This window comes from Pristiophorus japonicus, chromosome 3 (assembly GCF_044704955.1).
Source record: "Pristiophorus japonicus isolate sPriJap1 chromosome 3, sPriJap1.hap1, whole genome shotgun sequence".
Taxonomy (NCBI): domain Eukaryota; kingdom Metazoa; phylum Chordata; class Chondrichthyes; family Pristiophoridae; genus Pristiophorus; species Pristiophorus japonicus.
The window spans coordinates 165,899,067-165,918,617 of record NC_091979.1 but is presented as its reverse complement, the minus strand read 5'-3'; the positions used below and the strand labels follow the sequence as shown (position 1 = coordinate 165,918,617).

At 44.3% G+C, this 19,551-nt stretch overlaps 1 protein-coding gene across 1 annotated transcript in view; it reads right to left on the bottom strand.

Moving 5' to 3' along the window:
- The window catches only part of LOC139259998 (microtubule-associated protein 2-like), a 607,920-nt gene that overhangs the window by 33,674 nt on the left and 554,695 nt on the right, over nucleotides 1-19,551 (bottom strand). The window contains exons 16-17 of the mRNA XM_070876037.1: nucleotides 17,675-17,746; nucleotides 16,878-17,206 (exon numbers count right to left, since the gene is read on the bottom strand). Of these exons, the coding sequence (XP_070732138.1) occupies nucleotides 16,878-17,206; nucleotides 17,675-17,746 (401 nt within the window). The remainder of the gene's footprint in view (nucleotides 1-16,877; nucleotides 17,207-17,674; nucleotides 17,747-19,551) is intronic.

The window sequence follows — 19,551 nt, the reverse complement described above, 5'->3', positions numbered from 1 at the left end:
GCCGGTAAGTAGAAAATTTATTGATTTTTTTACAAATAAATTATTTCTTATTAATTTTTTTTGATTGATTTATTGGTTGATTTATTGATGTATTTATCATTTATTATTGATGATGGCTCTTTATTTGTAAAACTGAAGTGTTTAATGTTTGTAAACTTCCCTTTAACCCCCCCCCCCCACCCCCCATTCCCTACGTCTGATTTGTAACCTACGCCTGATTTTCTAAAGTGTAGACAAGGTTTTTTCGAGCGTACAAAAATCTTCGCTTACTCCATTCTAAGTTAGTTTGGAGTAAGTTTTCACTGACGAAACTTTGAAAACAGGCATAAGTGGCCGGACACGCCCCCTTTTGAAAATAAAATTCCGTTCCAAAGTGAAACTGTTCTAACTGACTAGAACTGGAGCAAACTAAATGACGAGAATTCCAATTTCTAAGATACTCCGTTCTACACCAGTTGCTCCTAAAAATCAGGAGCAAATCATGTCGAAACTTGGGGCCAACTGGATGCTGCTTGGAATGGAGAATCTTAGCTATAAGGACAGATTGGATAGGCTGGATTTGTTCTCATTGGAACACAGGAGGTTGAAAGGAGACCTAATTGAGGTGTACAAAACTTTGAGGGGCCTGGATATAGTGGATAGCAAGGGCCTATTTCCATTGGTGGAGGGGTCAATTACGAGGGGTCATAGTTTTAAGATGGTTGATGGAAAGTTCAGAGGGGATTTGAGGGTGGACTTCTTCACGCAGATGGTTGTGGGGGTCTGGAACTCACTGCCTGGAAGGATGGTGGATGCAGAAACCCTTACCACATTTAAAAGGTGCTTGGATGGGGCACTTAAAGTGTTGCAACCTGCAGGGTTACGGACCGAGAGCTGTTAATTGGGATTAGACTGGATAACCTCTTGTTGGCTGGTGCAGATACGATGGTAAGTACTGCAGGAATTGAATACGGCCAGGGTGATCTCCTGGACTAGTTTCGATCGCTTGGATGGGTTGGAGAGGAATTTTTCCAGATTTTCTTTCCCCAATTGGCCTGGGTTTTTAATCTGTTTTTTGCCTCTCCCAGGAGATCACATGGCTCCGGTTGGGGTGAAGTGTAGAATGTTTCAGTGTAAGGGGTGTAACAGTAGTGTGGGGCAGACTGGTTGGGCTGGGTGCTCTTTACCTTTCCGTCATTGTTCATTGGTTTATATGTAACCTTCAGGGCTGCTGACCGAGGGCCGTGCGGCTCTTTGTTAGCCGGCGCGGACACGATGGGCTGAGATGACCTCCTTCTGCGCTGTAAATTTCTATGTTTCTATAATAGGTTGACTTTATTAGCAAATATTTTTAAACTTACAATATTCAAGAAATTTCAAACTATTGTAATATCTAATAGACACACTTCTCATTTTGCTCAACAGACTGGGTAACCTTTCTTGCCGAACAGTTACATTATGACAGCTTAAATCCTTACAGAATCATTACCATTAAGCAGTTATGCTTGTTTCTTCCAGCCAATACAGTAGAATCATGGCAATAAGATAACTTTGTATCCATGAGCCCAGTTTGTTAAAATTATCATAGTCCAACAATAATCTTCGCCTCGTGATTTGTCATAATAAACAAATATACTTCATAGTCATCATGAGATTGACATAAACTGATTGTACAATGTAATAGGAGTAAAAATAGCATTGTTATGATTGTTATATAGCATTTAAAAATAGCCTTTAAATTCTCAAACTAGTCTCTCATAAATGGGAACAATTGGTTTTCAACTGATGCTTATAGGAGTTCATTCATACAGGAGAAAGTATCCTCTTTAGGATGCCACAGAGAGAAAGTAGGGGTCATGTAGTCAACAGCAGAGTTAATAAGCCAATTCTAAATATGTTGATAACAAAATCAACTCTGTCTCAAGCTCCATTCCTCAGCAATAGACTGTTAGAAATTGGGGTTACCTGAAAATAATACTGTGTTTATTGATTGTATGTTTCTGCTCAAGGCAAGTAAAGGGTTGACTTATAAGCTATGTTTTACCAGAGAATGAAGTTTCACTTTCCTGGAAGACTTGCCTCAGACAGAGTTTTTAATGAGTTAGAATAGAGAATTTTGACTTCGTCTTTAATTTATCCAATGAAGGCCCAACCTAATGTTTCTTCCATTATTACTAATAACCAATATTATAATGCTAAGGAAAAATTTGGAGTTTGTTAACATTAAAAGTTAATTAGTATAAAAGACATAGGGGCCAAAATTGCCCCTTTCTATAACAGCCATGACCACCTCAAAGAGGCGGCCACGGGTCGGTAAGGACTCACCGCCTAGTTGACATGGAATCACCGACATTTAATAAATTGCCCTCCATGTTTTTGCCTACGGTGATCGACACCGCGCTGCCTACATAGCCACCCCGCGGGCACGCACCGACCCCCTTCTGACTGGTGGCGACCCCCTTTCCGCCCCATGCGGGAAATTGCCCCCGACAGCTTTCCCCTGCAGGAAGCTGTGTGTGGCTGGGCGGCGTGCCCACCCTTAAAGGGGAGGGTAGGGCGCACTGTCACGGCCATCATTTTATTTTAATCGTTGGCTGACTCCGAGGTCAGCCCGGCATTGGTGCCCCCGAGTTCGGCCGATCTGCCAACAGGCAGCCCGGTACCCCCCTTGGCCCAATGGGTGCCACTAACGTGGCTGCAGAGTTCGCAGTGGCCCTCCCCTTTAACTAAAGGGGAGGGATGTTGTGACATCACCAGCAATGCACTGACGTCATCAGCGCGGCGCTGATTACTCCAAGTAAAGTCCGCTCAGCTGCAAAAGCACTTCCGCCCCACCGCCACCACGAACACCGCACCGACCGGAAATAAAAGTTAGAGACCTGAATATCGGTCCACTCTCTGTTCCATGGATTGGGATGAAGAAAAAAGAAATACAATGGTAGATGCTCCTCTTTTTAGTTGGGGGCCAATTTCGGCCCCATAGAATGTGTTAGAGATGGGAGTTAAGAGATTCCATGGCCACCAGCTGAAGTAAGACAGTTCTAACAAAGGGCCTCTCTTTGAATGGCCCAAGGCTGTGTTTGAGAATGCAGGCAAGGCAGGATAAGATAAGGGGGGGTCCAGATGGATGGATTGGCCTTCAAAACCATAAACACGAAAGATGCATAATGGTTTTAATGACCCCTCCTTCAGGGTGGGTCTTCATCAGCAAGTGTAGACAAAGAATTTGAGGCACCATTGGGTATAGAGTTTTTAGGAGAACCTCAATAGGCCAAAAGGTGTTGTCATTACCCCATTCCAGGTCCACCCCTAAAACGAGAATAAAAGCAACACCCTGTAAGCCCATCCTTGCAAAACAGCGGAGGGAACTTACTGGGAGCTGTGTTGGTCGATTGCTTCTTAAAAACAATCCCATGTTTTACCAAAGAAGGCTCTAAAAAAGAGAAAGCAAGGCCGCAAGCCAGAGAACTGCTCACGCGCACCAGCCATTTGCCTGATCAGGATTGGGTATCAACTACTCATCACGGTCATATGTTTTTTGCTGTATAACTAATGGGGGGAAAATTGCGGTTGGAGGCTTCCTTCATATGAACGCTTCCAACCCGAAAAAAATCTATCAAAGTACCTGATGGTCCCGGAGGAACATAGGATTCCGGTCGGAGGCCTAGATTTGCTGCGCAGCGTACAGGGAGATGTCTTTCAGGTACACGTACGTACAGGCTGGAGTCACGTGAGCCTAGACCACCAATCACTATGCAATATTCTCATTGATAAAAATGGGAGCTGTTTGTACGGGCTCCCATTATTATCAAGGAGAAAAAACCCTAAAAGGCCGAAACACAGCATAATAAATAAATAAAACACCTCACATTTAAAATTAATTGAAATGAAATATAAATTGTGGGCTAGAATTTCCTATTCGCCCGCCAGCGCCCAATCGCCGCCCAAAAGACCACTAAGACTGGGAAGATTATCGGCGGTGAAAACTTCCCCTCAAAAAATAAAAAAATATGCCGAGCAAAAAACATGGGCCTTGCACCCCCATTCTGGGCAAAAAAATGCAATTTAGGGTCGATTGGGCGGTTTGTAAACAAAATGGGTGAAAAATTAAAAAATCTATAAAAATTTACTCCAAGGCTGCGGGTTGGGCCTCACACCAGAAAAACAATAAAAATAATTTTTCAAAAAAATCAACTAAAAAGTAAAAAAACATTCCCACGATACTTTAAAATGAAATTACCACAACACATTTTTTAAATAATTCGTAAAAAACCAATTACTAACCTTTTTCTTGAAGAGCTACTCACCTACATTGATCCTCATGGGCGTTTAAAAAAAAAACAAGTATCGCGCCAAGTCGATCGCAGGACAGTGCAAGCCGGTGGCCCGCTCCCCAGCGATACTGCGAAACCGCCGGTGTAACTCAGGTAAGGAATTTTTCGCTCACCTGATTACCGCCCACAATGGCCAATACCGCCCAGAAACCGGGCGTAAGCCATTGGAAATTCCAGCCCTGTATGTTTTTTAAAAATATATTTTTTGGATTTTGTTTTAATGTGTTTTGATAGGGTTAAAAATAAGCTTACCTTAATGGACAGGGTTATTAATATAAAAATGAGTGTTTAAATTTAACTTTTATATGTTTTAAAGGTGTTACGCTGGTAAAAGTAAGCTAGGTGCCTGCTTTTATCAGGCGTAAAAGTTTGAAGGACATTCACTGGGCATGAGTTGGACTAATAGCCCAATCTCGCCCACGCAGATGTCCTTCTCCCAGGGATGCGCAGAATCTGTACAGCGAAATCTTGACAGATTGGAAAAAAACGGTTTTCAGCGCATGCGCATTGCATCCCAAAGACTGGCTTTTGCGAGACTGCAATTTTCAGCCCAAAGTGTTGTATTTCGTCTTTTAACTCTGATTAAACACAATGGGCCCAAGTTTCCACATGATTTGCGCCTGATTTTTAGGAGCAACTGGTGGAGAACGGACTATCTTAGAAATCGCAATTCTCCACATTTTTTTTTCTGCAGTTCTAGTGAGGTAGAACAGTTCTACTTTGGAACAGAATTTTTTCTTCAAAAGGGGGCGTGTCCGGCCACTGACGCCTGATTTCAAAGTTTCCACAGTGAAAACGTACTCCAAAATAAAGTAGAATGGAGCAAGTGAAGATTTTTGTAGAACTGAAAAAACCTGTTCTACACATTAAAAAATCAGGCGCAGGTTACAAATTAGGCGTCCAGAACGAGGTGGGGGGGAGGGGGGGGGGAAGGGAAGTCATTAAATTCTACAATCAATCCTTATTTATACTTCTACAAATATTATACAAATAAATCCAATCTGAATAAACATTTATAAGCAAAGAAAAGATGAAATAAACCATCTTCCTACCTGTGTGAAAGTGCTTCAGCCATCGTTCGTTGCCGCGGGGGGTGGGGAAGGAAACCGCCGTTTGTTGCCGCGGAGGGGAGGGGGGGGAAGGAGACAGCGGTTTGTTGCCGCCGCGGAGGGGAGGGAGGGGGAAGAAACCGCCGTTTGTTGCCGTGGAGGGGAAGGAGGGGCAGGAAACTGCCGTTTGTTGCCGCGGAGGGGAGGGAGGGGAAGGAGACAGTGAGAAGGCTGCAAGAAGCCTCAGTGCTGATGTGCTGATGGCAATGTGCTTTTATTAAAAAATGTTCAAAAATTAAACAGCTACAACGAACTACAAAAATGGCCGAGTGCCAATGTTTCCTTCACACTGTGCGTGCGCGAACGATCCAACGTGCACGCGCAGCATTGCCGGCAGGAAAAAAACTAATTTAAATAGTACCCGCCCCCTCCCACTTACAAAATCGGCGCGAGTGTAGGCTCCGCCCCCCTGGGTGCTGCGCCAAACAGACAAGGAGCTGCAAAGCGCTTGAGAATAGCGCGTTTTTTTTCTGGCGCCGTTTTAGGCGCGAAAATCGGGCGCCCAGCTCGGAGGGGCGCCCGTTTTTTATCCTGTGGAAACTTGGGCCCAATATACCCACCAGATTGGTTTGCAGTCGAACCTGATTATTGAAGTAACCAGAGATAGCCTTAACTGGCAATTTCTAACAAGACTCTAGGAGAAGGAGTGAGATGTGGGGAACCTATTTGTACTAGGATTGTCCTTTAGAGTTTGATTGCCAACTTGCTAGTCAGCATACCTAGTGTCATTGGACAATAGTTAAAAAAGCTGTCTCAGGACTCAGTTATATTCAAAATCTCTTGTTTCTAAGTCGGGTCACAGCTGTTCCCAAGCTAGCTCTTAGCGAATTATAAAATAATGTAATTTTTTTTTTGGGGGGTGGTAGGTGGGGGGGGAATAGTTTCAGGCCAGATGGTGTATTTTTATGCCACGTTGAATGACGAGTAACTTCTGTAACATGTACCATGATGGTAAGTTAAAATTTTCCTGTGCCTGAAAGAGAAATATTCACTGCATTCAAGTTGTTTTGCTGAGCTTGTACATAAAGTACAGCTGCAACACGCCTAGTTATCATAGAAATAGTGCAGCACAGAAGGAGGCCATTTGGCCCATCGACTCTGGGTCGGCTCTTTCGAAGAGCAATCTAGTTAGTCCCACTCACCTGTTCTTTCCCCATAACCCTGCAACTTTTTCTCCTTCAAGTATTTATCCAATTCCCCTTTTGAAGGCTACTATTAAATCTGTATCTACCACCCCATCAGGCAGTGCATTCCAAATCCTAACTGCTCGTTTTTCCTCATGTTGCCTCTGGTTCTTTTGCCTATCACCTTAAATCTGTGCCCTCTGGTTTTTGACCCTTCAGCCTTTGGAAACAATTTCTCTTTATTTACTATATCTAAACCCTTCATTATTTTGAATATCTCTATCAAATCGTCTCTTAACCATCACTGCTCCAAGGAGAACAACCCCAACTTCTCCAGTCTATCCAAGCAACTGTAATCCCTCATCCTGGAATCATTCCAGTAAATCACTTCTGTACCCTCTGCAAAGCCTTCATATCCTTCCTAAAGTGTGGTGCCCAGAATAGTACACAATACTTCAGCCAGGGCCAAATCAGTGTTTTATATAGGTTTAGCATAACTTCCTGGCTTTTGTACTCTATGCCTCGATTTATCAAGCCCCGTATCCTATATGCTTTGTTAACCTGTCCTGCCACCTTCAAATATTTGTGCACAAACACTCCAGCACCCAAAAAATGGGTGATGTTCCAGCCTTAGCGATGGTTCAGCTTTCAGGATCGCTGGAAGATCGCCCATTTTCAGATCGCTACTTTTGGCTTTTTTTCCTCGCCGATAACCCAGCGATAACTCAGTGATGTGGATTGGGCCTTAGTGATGAAAAATTGGCCTCAGGGATGTGGAAGGCAAGGCTTCCCTAGCAACAGCCTTTCCGCGCATGCGTTTTTTTTTTGCAAACAAGTTTTCCTGTGATTTGGGAGGTCAAGGGTCATCCATGTGCAGAAAGCAAAGGGAGGGAGAGAGAGTGTTTGTGGTATGGAGGGGAGCTTTTGTGAAGGAAGGAGTGAAGGATTGGTGATTTGTCAAGTGCAGGAGTTAGTTATCATCAGAAATCTATCAAAAATTATGGAGATGTTGCACGAGGACTATGGGGAGAGTGTGGAGGAGGTTGCAGGAAGGAGGGCCAAACCCTTCTCCGACGAGGTCAATGAGGCCCTCGTCCAGAAGGTGCACTCCCAGTGGGCCCAATTAACCCGGGGTGGGCGTGGTAAACCTCCACCCCGGGCTGACAAGAAGATTTGGGGCAAAATCGCCGACGTGGTCTCGTCGGCATCCCATGAGGCGAGGGGGTCCAACCAGTGCCGCAAGCGCTAGAACAGCCTGGTTGTATCGGCAAGTTCATATGAAATAGATTTTAAATTATAATGATCCACATAATATGTAAATCTCCCAGATTGAAATTAAGCTGGTTATTCTTGCATATATTCCCAGCTAAAATCTGGACAGGGCTTGTAACCTGTGCCCTTTTTAAGTCTAATTTTGGCACCTTCTCCTTTTGGGTTACATTGGTGGATGGAGCATGACTGAGCACTGAGGTGTCCAGTCACCTTTACCCAGACTGAGTCAGTCTCTCCGGCTGCTGTCACTTACACAGGGACTGCCTATGACCCAGCCTGGACTGGGGGAGAGCTGCCCTGACTCATTGACTGCCCTGGGACACTTCGGGACATTAGCTCCTGTCGTTGCTGAGTTCACCAGCTATCCTGATTCCCACCACCCCCAATCTTCAATGGAGATTGTATTTGGGATGTTTGTGTCAAGCATTAGATCCGAAACATGATCTTTGTTATAAGCATGCATCAATTGTGGATACAAACCCTATTAGCATATTTATAGAAGCTTTTGCAGTCCGTTTTTATGTTCCCTGCAAGCTTCCTCTCGTACTCTATTTTCCCCCTCTTCATTAAACCCTTAGTCCTCCTCTGTTGAATTCTAAATTTCTCCCAGTCCTCAGGTTTGTTGCTTTTCTAGACAATTTATATGCCTCTTCCTTGGCTTTAACACTATCCTTAATTTCCCTTGTTAGCCACAGTTGAGCCACCTTCCCAGTTTTATTTTTACTCCAGACAGGGATGTACAATTGCTGAAGTTCATCCATGTGATCTTTAAATGTTTGCCATTGCTTATCCACCGTCAACCCTTTAAGTATCCTTTGCCAGTCTATTCTAGCCAATTCACGTCTCATACCATCGAAGTTACCTTTCCTTAAGTTCAGGACCCTAGTTTCTGAATTAACTGTGTCACTCTCCATCTTAGTAAAGAATTCTACCATATGATGGTCACTCTTCCCCAAGGGGCCTCGAATAACAAGATTGCTAATCAGTCCCTTCTCATTACACATCACCCAGTCTAGGATGGCCTGCTCTCTAGTTGGTTCCTCGACATATTGGTCTAGAAAACCATCCCTAATACACTCCAGGAAATCCTCTTCCACCGCATTGCTGCCAGTTTGGTTTGCCCAATCAATATGAAGATTAAAGTCGCCCATGATAATTGCTGTACCTTTATTGCACACATCCCTTATTTCTTGTTTGATGCTGTCCCCAACCTCACTACTACTGTTCGGTGGTCTGTACACAACTCCCACTAGCGTTTTCTGCCCTTTAGAATTCCGCAGCTCCACCCATACCGATTCCACATCATCCAGGCTAACGTCCCTCCTTACTATTTCATTAATTTCCTCTTAAACCAGCAACGCCACCCCGCCTCCTTTTCCTCTCTGCCTATCCTTCCTAAATGTTGAATACCCCTGGATGTTGAGTTCCCAGCCTTGGTCACCCATGTCTCCATGATGCTAATTACATCATATCCGTTAACTACTGTCTGCGCAGTTAATTCGTCCACCTTATTCCGAATACTCCTCGCATTGAGGCACAGAGCCTTCAGGCTTGTCTTTTTAACACACTTTGCCCCTTTAGAATTTTGCTGTAATGTGGTCCTTTTTGTTTTTTGCCTTGGGTTTATCTGCCCTCCACTTTTACTTTTCTCCTTTCTATCTTTTGCTTCTGCCTCCATTTTATTTCCCACTATCTTCCTGCATAGGTTCCCATCCCCCTGCCATATTAGTTTAACTCCTCCCCAACAGCACTAGCAAACACTCCCCCGAGGACATTGGTTCCGGTCCTGCCCAGGTGCAGACCGTCCGGCTTGGACTGGTCCCACCTCCCCCAGGACCAGTTCCAATGTCCCAGGAATTTGAATCCCTCCCTTCTGTACCACTCCTGAAGCCACGTATTCATCTGAGCTATCCTGCGATTCCTACTCTGACGAGCACGTGGCACTGGTAGCAATCCTGAGATTACTACCTTTGAGGTCCTACTTTTTAATTTAGCTCCTAGCTCCCTAAATTCGTCTCGTAGAACCTCATCCCATTTTTTACTATATCGTTGGTACCTATATGCACCACGACAACTAGCTGTTCACTCTCCATTTTCAGAATGTCCTGTACCCGCTCCAAGACATCCTTGACCCTTGCGCCAGGAAGGCAACATACCATCCTGGAGTCTCGGTTGCAGCCGCAGAAACGTCTATCTATTCCCCTTACAATTGAATTCCCTAACATTATAGCTCTCCCACTCTTTTTCCTGCTCTCCTGTGCAGCAGAGCCACCCATGGTGCCATGAACTTGGCTGCTGCTGCCCTCACCTGCAGAGTCATCCCCCTGAACAGTCATCCCCCTGAACAGTACCCAAAGCAGTGTATCTGTTTTGCAGGGGGATGACCGCAGGGGACCCCTGCACTACCTTCCTTGCACTGCTCTTCCTGTTGATGGTCACCCATTTACGATCTGGCTGTGTACCCTTTACCTGCGGTGAGACCAACTCGCTAAACGTGCTATTCACGTAATTCTCAGCATCGTGCATGCTCCAGAGTGAATCTACCCGCAGCTCCAGTGCCGCAATGCGGTCCGTCAGGAGCTGGAGGCAGATACACTTCCCGCACACGACAAACGTAGGTCCCTTGCAGTCGGATTCAGGTGAATTTATAATGGGGAACAAAGAAATGGCAGACCAATTGAACAAATACTTCGGTTCTGTCTTCACGAAGGAAGACACAAATAACCTTCCGAATGTACTAGGGGACAATGGGTCTAGTGAGAAGGAGGAACTGAAGGATATCCTTATTAGGTGGGAAATAGTGTTAGGGAAATTGATGGGATTGAAGGCCGATAAATCCACGGGACCTGATAGTCTGCATCCCAGAGTACTTAAGGAAGTGGCCCGAGAAATAGTGGATGCATTGGTGATCATTTTCCAACAGTCTATCGACTCTGGATCAGTCCCTATGGACTGGAGGGTAGATAATGTAACACCACTTTTTAAAAGAGGAGGGAGAGAGAAAATGGGTAATTATAGACCGGTTAGTCTGACATCAGTAGTGGGGAAAATGTTGGAATCAATTATTAAGGATGAAATAGCAGCGCATTTGGAAAGCAGTGGTCGGATCGGATCAATTCAGGATTTATGAAAGGGAAATCATGCTTGACAAATCTTCTGGAATTTTTTGAGGATGTAACTAGCAGAGTGGACAAGGGAGAACCAGTGGATGTGGTGTATTTGGACTTTCAAAAGGCTTTTGACAAGGTCCCGCACAAGAGATTGTTGTGCAAAATCAAAGCGCATGGTATTGGGGGTAATATACTGACGTGGATAGAGAACTGGTTGGCAGACAGGAAGCAGAGAGTCGGGATAAGCGGGTCCTTTTTAGAATGGCAGGCAGTGACTAGTGGAGTGCCGCAGGGCTCAGTGCTGGGACCTCAGCTCTTTACAATATACATTAACGATTTAGATGAAGGAATTGAGTGTAATATCTCCAAGTTTGCGGATGACACTAAACTGTGTGGTGGTGTGAGCTGTGAGGAGGATGCTGAGAGGCTCAGGGTGACTTGGATAGGTTAGGTGAATGGGCAAATGCAAGGCAGATGCAGTATAATGTGGATAAATGTGAGGTTATCCATTTTGGGGGCAAAAACACGAAGGCAGAATATTATCTGAATGGTGGCAGATTAGGAAAAGGGGAGGTGCAACAAGACCTGGGTGTCATGGTACATCAGTCACTGGGCATGCAGGTACAGCAGGCGGTAAATGGTATGTTGGCCTTCATAGCTGGGGGATTTGAGTATAGGAGCAGGGAGGTCTTATTGCAGTTGTACAGGGCCTTAGTGAGGCCTCACCTGGAATAATGTGTTCAGTTTTGGTCTCCTAATCTGAGGAAGGACATTCTTGCCATTGAGCGAGTGCAGCGAAGGTTCACCAGATTGATTCCAGGGATGGCTGGACTGTCATATGAGGAGACTGGATCAACTGGGCCTTTATTCACTGGAGTTTAGAAGGATGAGAGGTGTTCTCATAGAAACGTATAAGATTCTGACGGGACTGGACAGGTTAGATGCGGAAAAAATGCTTCCAATGTTGGGGAAGTCCAGAACTAGGGGACATAGTCTTAGGATAAGGGGTAGGCCATTTAGGACTGAGATGAGGAGAAACTTCTTCACTCAGAGAGTTGTTAACCTATGGAATTCCCTGCTGCAGAGAGTTGTTGATGCCAGTTCATTGGATATATTCAAGAGGGAGTTAGATATGGCCCTTATGGCTCAGGGGATTTAGGGGTATGGAGAGAAAGCAGGAAAGGGGTACGGAGGGAATGATCAGCCATGATCTATCGAATGGCAGTGCAGGCTCGAAGGGCCGAATGGCCTACTCCTGCACCTATTTTCTATGTTTCTATGTTTCTATAAACATTGGAAACTGGTGTCTTTCCATGATAGTACCTAGTCAATTAGCTTATGGCATGCTATTGTTACATTTGCAGAGGAAAATATCTAAGAATTGAGCTGAGCACAGGCGCACGGGAGGAGGCCCTGCCCAGCTCACCGTCCTGACTGACCTTGAGGAATGCGCTGCGGCACTGGTCGGCAGCCACAGTCGCTCGGCCACCACCCGTGGTAAGGCAGAGCGCTCCCTTGCGTCACGTGAGTAATGTGTAAAGTAATGTAGTAGCAATTCATATATGAATTATGACATGTTATGCATGCAGCTTCTGTCCTATTCTCAGGTTAACAACATAAGAACATAAGAAATAGGAGCAGGAGCAGGCCTACTGGCCCCTTGAGCCTTCTCTGCTATTTGATAAGATCATTGCTGATCTGATGTAGGGCTCAGCTCCACTTCCCTGCCTGCTCCCCATAAACCTTCACTCTATCTAGCAGAGATTCTGTCTATCTCTGACTGATCCCGCCTTCACAGCTCTCTGGGGCAGTGATTTCCACATAGATGTACTACCATATGATATATTAATATGTAACATCTCTCGGTCACATTTATTGTTGTAGTGCTGCTCCTCCTACGTATGCCAGCGCAGCGCAAGAATCCCTTCTAATTAGCTCAATTGTGTTTTGCAAGTCATTAATGTACATCAAAAACAGCACTGGCCCTCGTACTGAACCTTGGGGAACTCCACTGTATACCTACCTCCAATCTGAAAAACAGCCATTCAGCACAACTCTGTTTTCTATCCCTTAGCAATTTTGTATCCATGCTGCTACTGCCCCTTTTATCCTGTGGGCTTCAATTTTGCTAACAAGCCTAATATGTGGTATTTTATCAAACGCCTTTTGAAAGTCCTAATACAAAACATCAACTACACTGTCCTCATCCACCTGTTAGCTCAACAAAAACATCAATCAAGTTAGTCAAAACACTAATTGCTCTTAACAAATCCATGCTGGATCCCCTTTATTAGTCCATGCCGTTCCAAGTGTCTGTTCATTTACGTCCGGATTATTGTTTCTGAAAGCTTCCCCACCACCAACATTAAACTGACTGGCCTGTAATTGCCAGGTTTATCATTCTCCCCTTTTTTGAACTCGGGTGTAACATTTGCAATCCTCTAGTCCTCTGGCACCACTCCTGTATCCAAGGAGGACTGGAAGATTGTTCCCTCAGCAACCTAGGATGCACCCCATCCGGACTGGGTCACTTATTCATGAAGTACCACCAGCATTCCTAGTCCTTAACATAGAAACATAGAAAATAGGTGCAGGAGTAGGCCATTCGGCCCTTCAAGCCTGCGCCACCATTCAATATGATCATGGCTGATCATGCAACTTCAGTACCCCATTCCTGTTTTCTCTCCATACCCGCTGATCCCTTTAGCCGTAAGGGCCACATCTAATTCCCTTTTGAATATATCCAACGAACTGGACTCAATAACTTTCTGTGGTAGAGAATTCCACAGGTTCACAATTCTGAGTGAAAAAGTTTCTTCTCATCTCGGTCCTATATGGCTTACCCCTTATCCTTAGACTTGTTCTGCACTTCCCCAACATCAGGAACATTCTTCCTGCATCTAACCTGTCCAATCCCATCAGAATTTTATATGCTTCTATGAGATCCCCTCTCATTCCTCTAAATTCCAGTGAATATAAGCCTAGCCGATCCAGTCTTTCTTCATATCTCAGTCCTGCCATCCTGGGAATCGGTCTGGTGAATCTTCGCTGCATTCCCTCAATAGCAAAAACTGCACACAATACTCAAGGTGTGGTCTCACCAAGGCCCTGTACAACTGCAGCAAGACCTCCCTGCTCCTATACTCACCTCTTGCTATGAAGGCCAACATGCCATTTGCTTTCTTTACTGCCTGCTGTACCTGCATGCCTACTTTCAATGACTGATGTACCATGACACCCAGGTCTCATTCCTCTTTATCTATTTTTATCTCATCCAGTATCCCAGCAACCTTCTCATTTATCATTGCTATGGCAAAGTCCTCTCCCTTAGTAAACTCTGATGCCAAGTACTTAGCCATGCTTTCCACCTCCACCAATATATTTCCATTTTGGTTCCGTTCACTGTTAATATGCCTATAGGAGACCTTTAGATTCCCTTGTTAGCCAGCAATCTATTCTCGTACTATCTCTTTGCCCCTTTTTTATCTTCTCCACTGTACTTATTATATTCAGCCTAATTCTCCTTTGTATTATCAAACTGACATCTTTTTCTGCTTTATCCTACTCTCAGTCATCCAGGGAGCTCTGGCTTTGGTTGCCCTCCCTTTTACCCCTTGTGGGAATGTACCTAGACTGTACCCAAACCATCTCCTCTTTAAATGCCATCCATTGCTCCATTATATTTCTGCCTGCCAGTCTTTGAATCCAATTTACCCGAATTTCACGGCTGGGGCGGGACTTCCGCGCCGGGCACAGGAGGTCCTGCCCCGACTCGGTTACAGTCCCCAAATGGGGCGGAATCCAATTCCGCTCCCTAGCCGTCTAGTTATAAAGGCTAACATTTCATTAGCCTTTTTAGTTATTTTTTTGTGCCTGACCACTACATTTTAGTGATCTGTGTACATGGACCTTAAATCTTCTCGGACCTCCACTGTTCCTTGCTTTCACCATTTAAATAATAACCGGATCAATCCTTTTTTTTTCCCGAAATGGATGGCCTCACACTTACCTGCATTGAAGTCCATCTCTCACAGTTTCATCCACTCACTTAATCTATCAATGTCGCTTAGTAATTTTATGTTCCTGTCTACACTACTTACTATACCATCAATCTTGATGTTACCGGCAAACTTGGATACATAGCTCTCTATTGCATTATTTAAGTCATTAATAAATATAGTGAATATTTGAGACCACAGCACAGATCCTTGTAGGACACCACAAGTCATTTCCTTCCAATTCAAGTACATACCCATTCTCCCTATTCTCTGTCTTCTACCACCTAACCAACCTCCTGACCAAATCAATAATTTACCTTCAATTCCATAAGCTTTAATTTTAGATAACAATCTCTTATGTAGAACCTTATCGAATGCTTTATGGAAGTCCATATAAACATTCCCCGGTCTACTACTTTAGTTACTTCCTGAAAAAATTCAATTAGGTTTGTTAGACATGATCTACCCTTTACAAGTCCATGTTGGTTCTCTCTTATCAGCTCAGCCTCAATATCAAAGTATGTAAGGTGCAGCTTAAATAAGTGTTGAGATGCTATGAAAGAGCTGTAAAGTTTGTCAGGGCTTACTGTGGTCAGCGCTAAAAGGGCAGCATGATTAACAGGTGGCACTTTATGGCATGTAATCTTGATGCATGGTACTGTCATGCAGTCTTACCATGTTTAGTTCCTTAGAGTATGCTGACTTCTTCCCCATCTGTTCCCAGATCCTACGGGCTGGATTTTAGGCTTTTTTGTTTTCGGGGCGGGAAAGTTACCGTCCGGGAATAGTTTGCGCTTTAGTATGTAAGTTTGGGCATCTGGGCCCTGCGTCAGGGAGCGCAGCGCTAAAGGCACTTTTCATGGCGCAAGGTGGGGGGGCGGGCGGGGGCAGTGCGGGGGCGGAAAACCTTAAAAAAAAATCCACAAAACCATTCCCAAAACATTGCCCACGCCACCACAACTCAAATTGCTAAAAAAGTTAAAAGAATAAACACTTGCACTTACTTTTGTAGCACTTTACCTTCCTCTGTGCCATTGGCTATGCTGGACCGCTCTGATTTCCCAGGCGGTCATTGCGGGTGCACTTCCGGGTGGATGGATCAGGCAAGATTCAGAACTACTGCCGCTGTCGCAACCAGAGACGTTGCACATCCAGCGCAGCTCTTCCCGGCGGTGCTGCTTGCGCCGCCGTAAAACCCAACAGGAGGATGGCGAGGGGGCGCAGGAGACCTCACCGTCGCCTTTCACGCCGCTCCGGGGAAAAACCCGGAGCACAAAGGACTGAAAAATCCAGCCCTACAGATTTTAGAAAGGCTACCAAATATTTAGAAACTATTTTGATTCTTTCTAAAGCTCTAAATTATTTCCTTCTCTATGCAGCCACTTATCTTGATGTTCAGTACCCCATGCTACTTACATGCTATGAAATATGGTGGTGCTAACACTGATAGACTGCAGAATCTCTAAGTGTCATGTAATTAAGGAAGAAGTCATAATCGTAAACCAATGCATTGCAACATTACATTGAGCGAGGGCATGTTGTGAGATCTCATTATTTTACTTATCATGAGGGTTTCAAGCTACAAGTTCAGCTTCAAAGCTCTATCTTTTTTTTGACGATGATGGAATCCCCTCCAGTTTAATTTCTTCCCCATTCTCATACAAATGCTGGTTGAAATCTCAATACTTGTTTCCTTCAGCAATAAACTCGAGACATTGCATCTTCTATTACCAGATATGCAATTGTAAGTCTGGTACTAGTATTATAATGTACAATGCTCTAAAATCAAAGGACACCCTTATTAGGAATAAAAACAGTGCAGTGTTGTTGATTTAAGGTTCATGTTTTGATGTAATTTTTTTTTCAAATAAAGCTTTGAATGGATACGATCATGATTGCCATCAAATCACATAGCTTACTTCATGGAAGTACAAATATTCTCGTCTCATACCTGCCCTCCTCTGGGTTGATGCTTCAGGTTGTCAATTGATCCAATTTTGGATTTGATATTTTTCAGATCTGGCATTGGCTGATTGATCACACGGAGCTGCTTTGGAGTAAGGGGAGATTTTGGAGGAGTGCGAATAATTGCCACTTTCCGTTCTGTGGGCACAAGAATGGGAGATTTATGTGTACCAGGAGTGCCGGGAGTGCGAGGGGTCCTGGTACCTGGTGTACGGGAATAGCTGGGTGGTGTGCCAGGTGTGACTGCAGTTGATCCAGGAGTGGATGGTGTGGCAGTGCCACTTCTTGCTGTCCTGGAGCGAGCTGATTCAGATCCTTGAAAATATATATAAAACATGATTTAAAAAAAAATTTAAGCGATAGTATAGCCTTTATATGTACCTATATGCATAAATATTATCCAGTATATGTAAAGGAATTGGTCAGATATGATATTAACTAATGTAACACATCATAGAACAGAATTTATTATGGAACATTGATCAATTGATTAAATAAGTAACTCTGATATATAGTTTGATAACATTAAAATCAAAAAATACTTTAAAATTGGATTTTTGGCATTATTTCTTGGTCCACAAGAGATTTATGGATCAAATTCTGAAAGGTCACTTCAAGTCTGTTCATGCTCTGGGCAATTTTAAAAGCAGAGTACTTTTATTATCCATTAATCATGGTTCTGAATGCTCCACTTGAGTTACACCAAGGTTGTCATGCATAAAATAGTTGATAATTTTTTCAAAGTGTTCAGTAGGAGCAGAGCCACCACTGACTACAGGCTACCTGCACTAGCATGTGCTCTCGATCTGGTCATCCCATGGCCCCTTTGATCATTTCTTGGTTCAGTCCTTATAGCTACAAGGGGGTAGAGGAGACACAGAGTATGGATAAAGACATTCATTTGAGGTAAGTAAGTCATTAGAAATGAATATGGTTAGATTTACAAAGTATTTTGATGTAAATGATCATTATGCTTGCAATTTGTGTACCATGTGCTATTTTCAGTTAATTTTTTCAGACTGCATTAAAAAAGACAAAAATGTGGTGTGTTAAAAAGAAAAATAAAGTATACATTTTCAGCTATTTCAAATTAACTATCATTTAATTTGCTGAAAATAGCACCATAATTTAAAAAAAAACTTGGATGGGCACAATAAATCTTAATACACTGCAACGAAGATGTGCTGAATCATGAATTGAACGATATTGTGTACCGTTTTGGCCCTACAGGATCAACTTTAAGGGAGACATATTTCCACCTGTTGACTATAAATGAGTGAAAATCACTTTAATATGCTAAGGCCCAATGATGATGCAGGAACTAAAGAATAAATATAAGTTATCACTACAACTCTTTGGCACTATTTTGGGCCTACTCTAGCTTCATGGATGCAAGTTCTTACAGTAAAATTCAAAGCAATGTAATTATTTGTGGAAACACGCATTATATATGGCTAAATTTATTACCATGTTTTATGATATACTTATAGACTATCCCATGTCTCTGCATGATTTAATATTTCTTCACCTCAAGGTTTTATTATATATTGCACACTGTAGATGTTGTATTGTGTTTGGATCTATTCATTGCAGAACTGTCATTGTTGCTTTTGTGGGGTATCCTATATTAAATAATTTATAACTTTAAAAAAACCCAAGTTTGTGTTAAATGTAAAAAGGCTTTTGTACGTATTTATGTGACCTGAAGTGATGTGCTTCATATACATATTTGTTCTAGTCTAATCCAGTTTAGGAGCCCAAGTTTGCGTCCCCGCTTAGAATTTGTAGAAGAAAAAGTGCGCCTAAAACTTACCTCGGTATTCTCCCCGCTGCTGGAATGTTGCAAGCCCTTGGCGCAGCGCAGCACAAGCTGTGGGGGGCGGCGCCAGGTCCCGGCGCTGAAAACAGTGCCGGGACCTCTGCACATGCGCAGTAGCTCCAGGCTGCGTGGGAGGGGACTGAAGCATGCCGCCCCTAGCCCTGGCCGAATGGGCTCACTGGGGCGGCGAAGATCGGACTCGGGCCCCCCTCCTCTTCATATTCAGCTCCCGCTCCGCCCCCCCCCCATTCAGGTCTGCTGCCGCTCCCCCCCTCCCCTCCTGTTCAGCCATTCCCCCTCCCTCCACGTCCTCGGCGGGGCCTGCCCGCCCAGCATCTTGCTGGGGGCGGGCCCCGCCCGAAGTCTTCGGCCTGGTTTCCTCTCGTCGGCCGGGCCCGTTCAGCCAGCCCCCCCTCGCTCCTCTCCCCCCTCCTCTCCCCCCTCCTCGCCTCCCCCCGGCCCTCCTCTCCTCCTCCCTCCCTCCTCTGCTCCCCCCTCCTCTCCTCCCCCCTCCTCTCTTCCCCTCCCTCCCCATCTCTCCCCCCCCCGTCCTCCTCTCCCCTCCCCTTCCCTCCCCCCTGGCTGTCAGGAACACAGAGAGACACTGACAGACAGAGAGATACACTGACAGAAACAGAGATAGAGACACTGGGGGGACCCCGTCCCAGCACGCTGTTGGAGGGCTCCTGGTGCTGCAGTCAGTGAGTAGAAACTTAATTTTTTATTTATTGATTTTTAAAAATTTATTTTTTTTTTGTTATTTTTTTTGATTGATTTATTGGTTGATTTATTGATTCATCATTTATTATTGATGATGGCTCTTTATTTGTAAAAGTGAAGT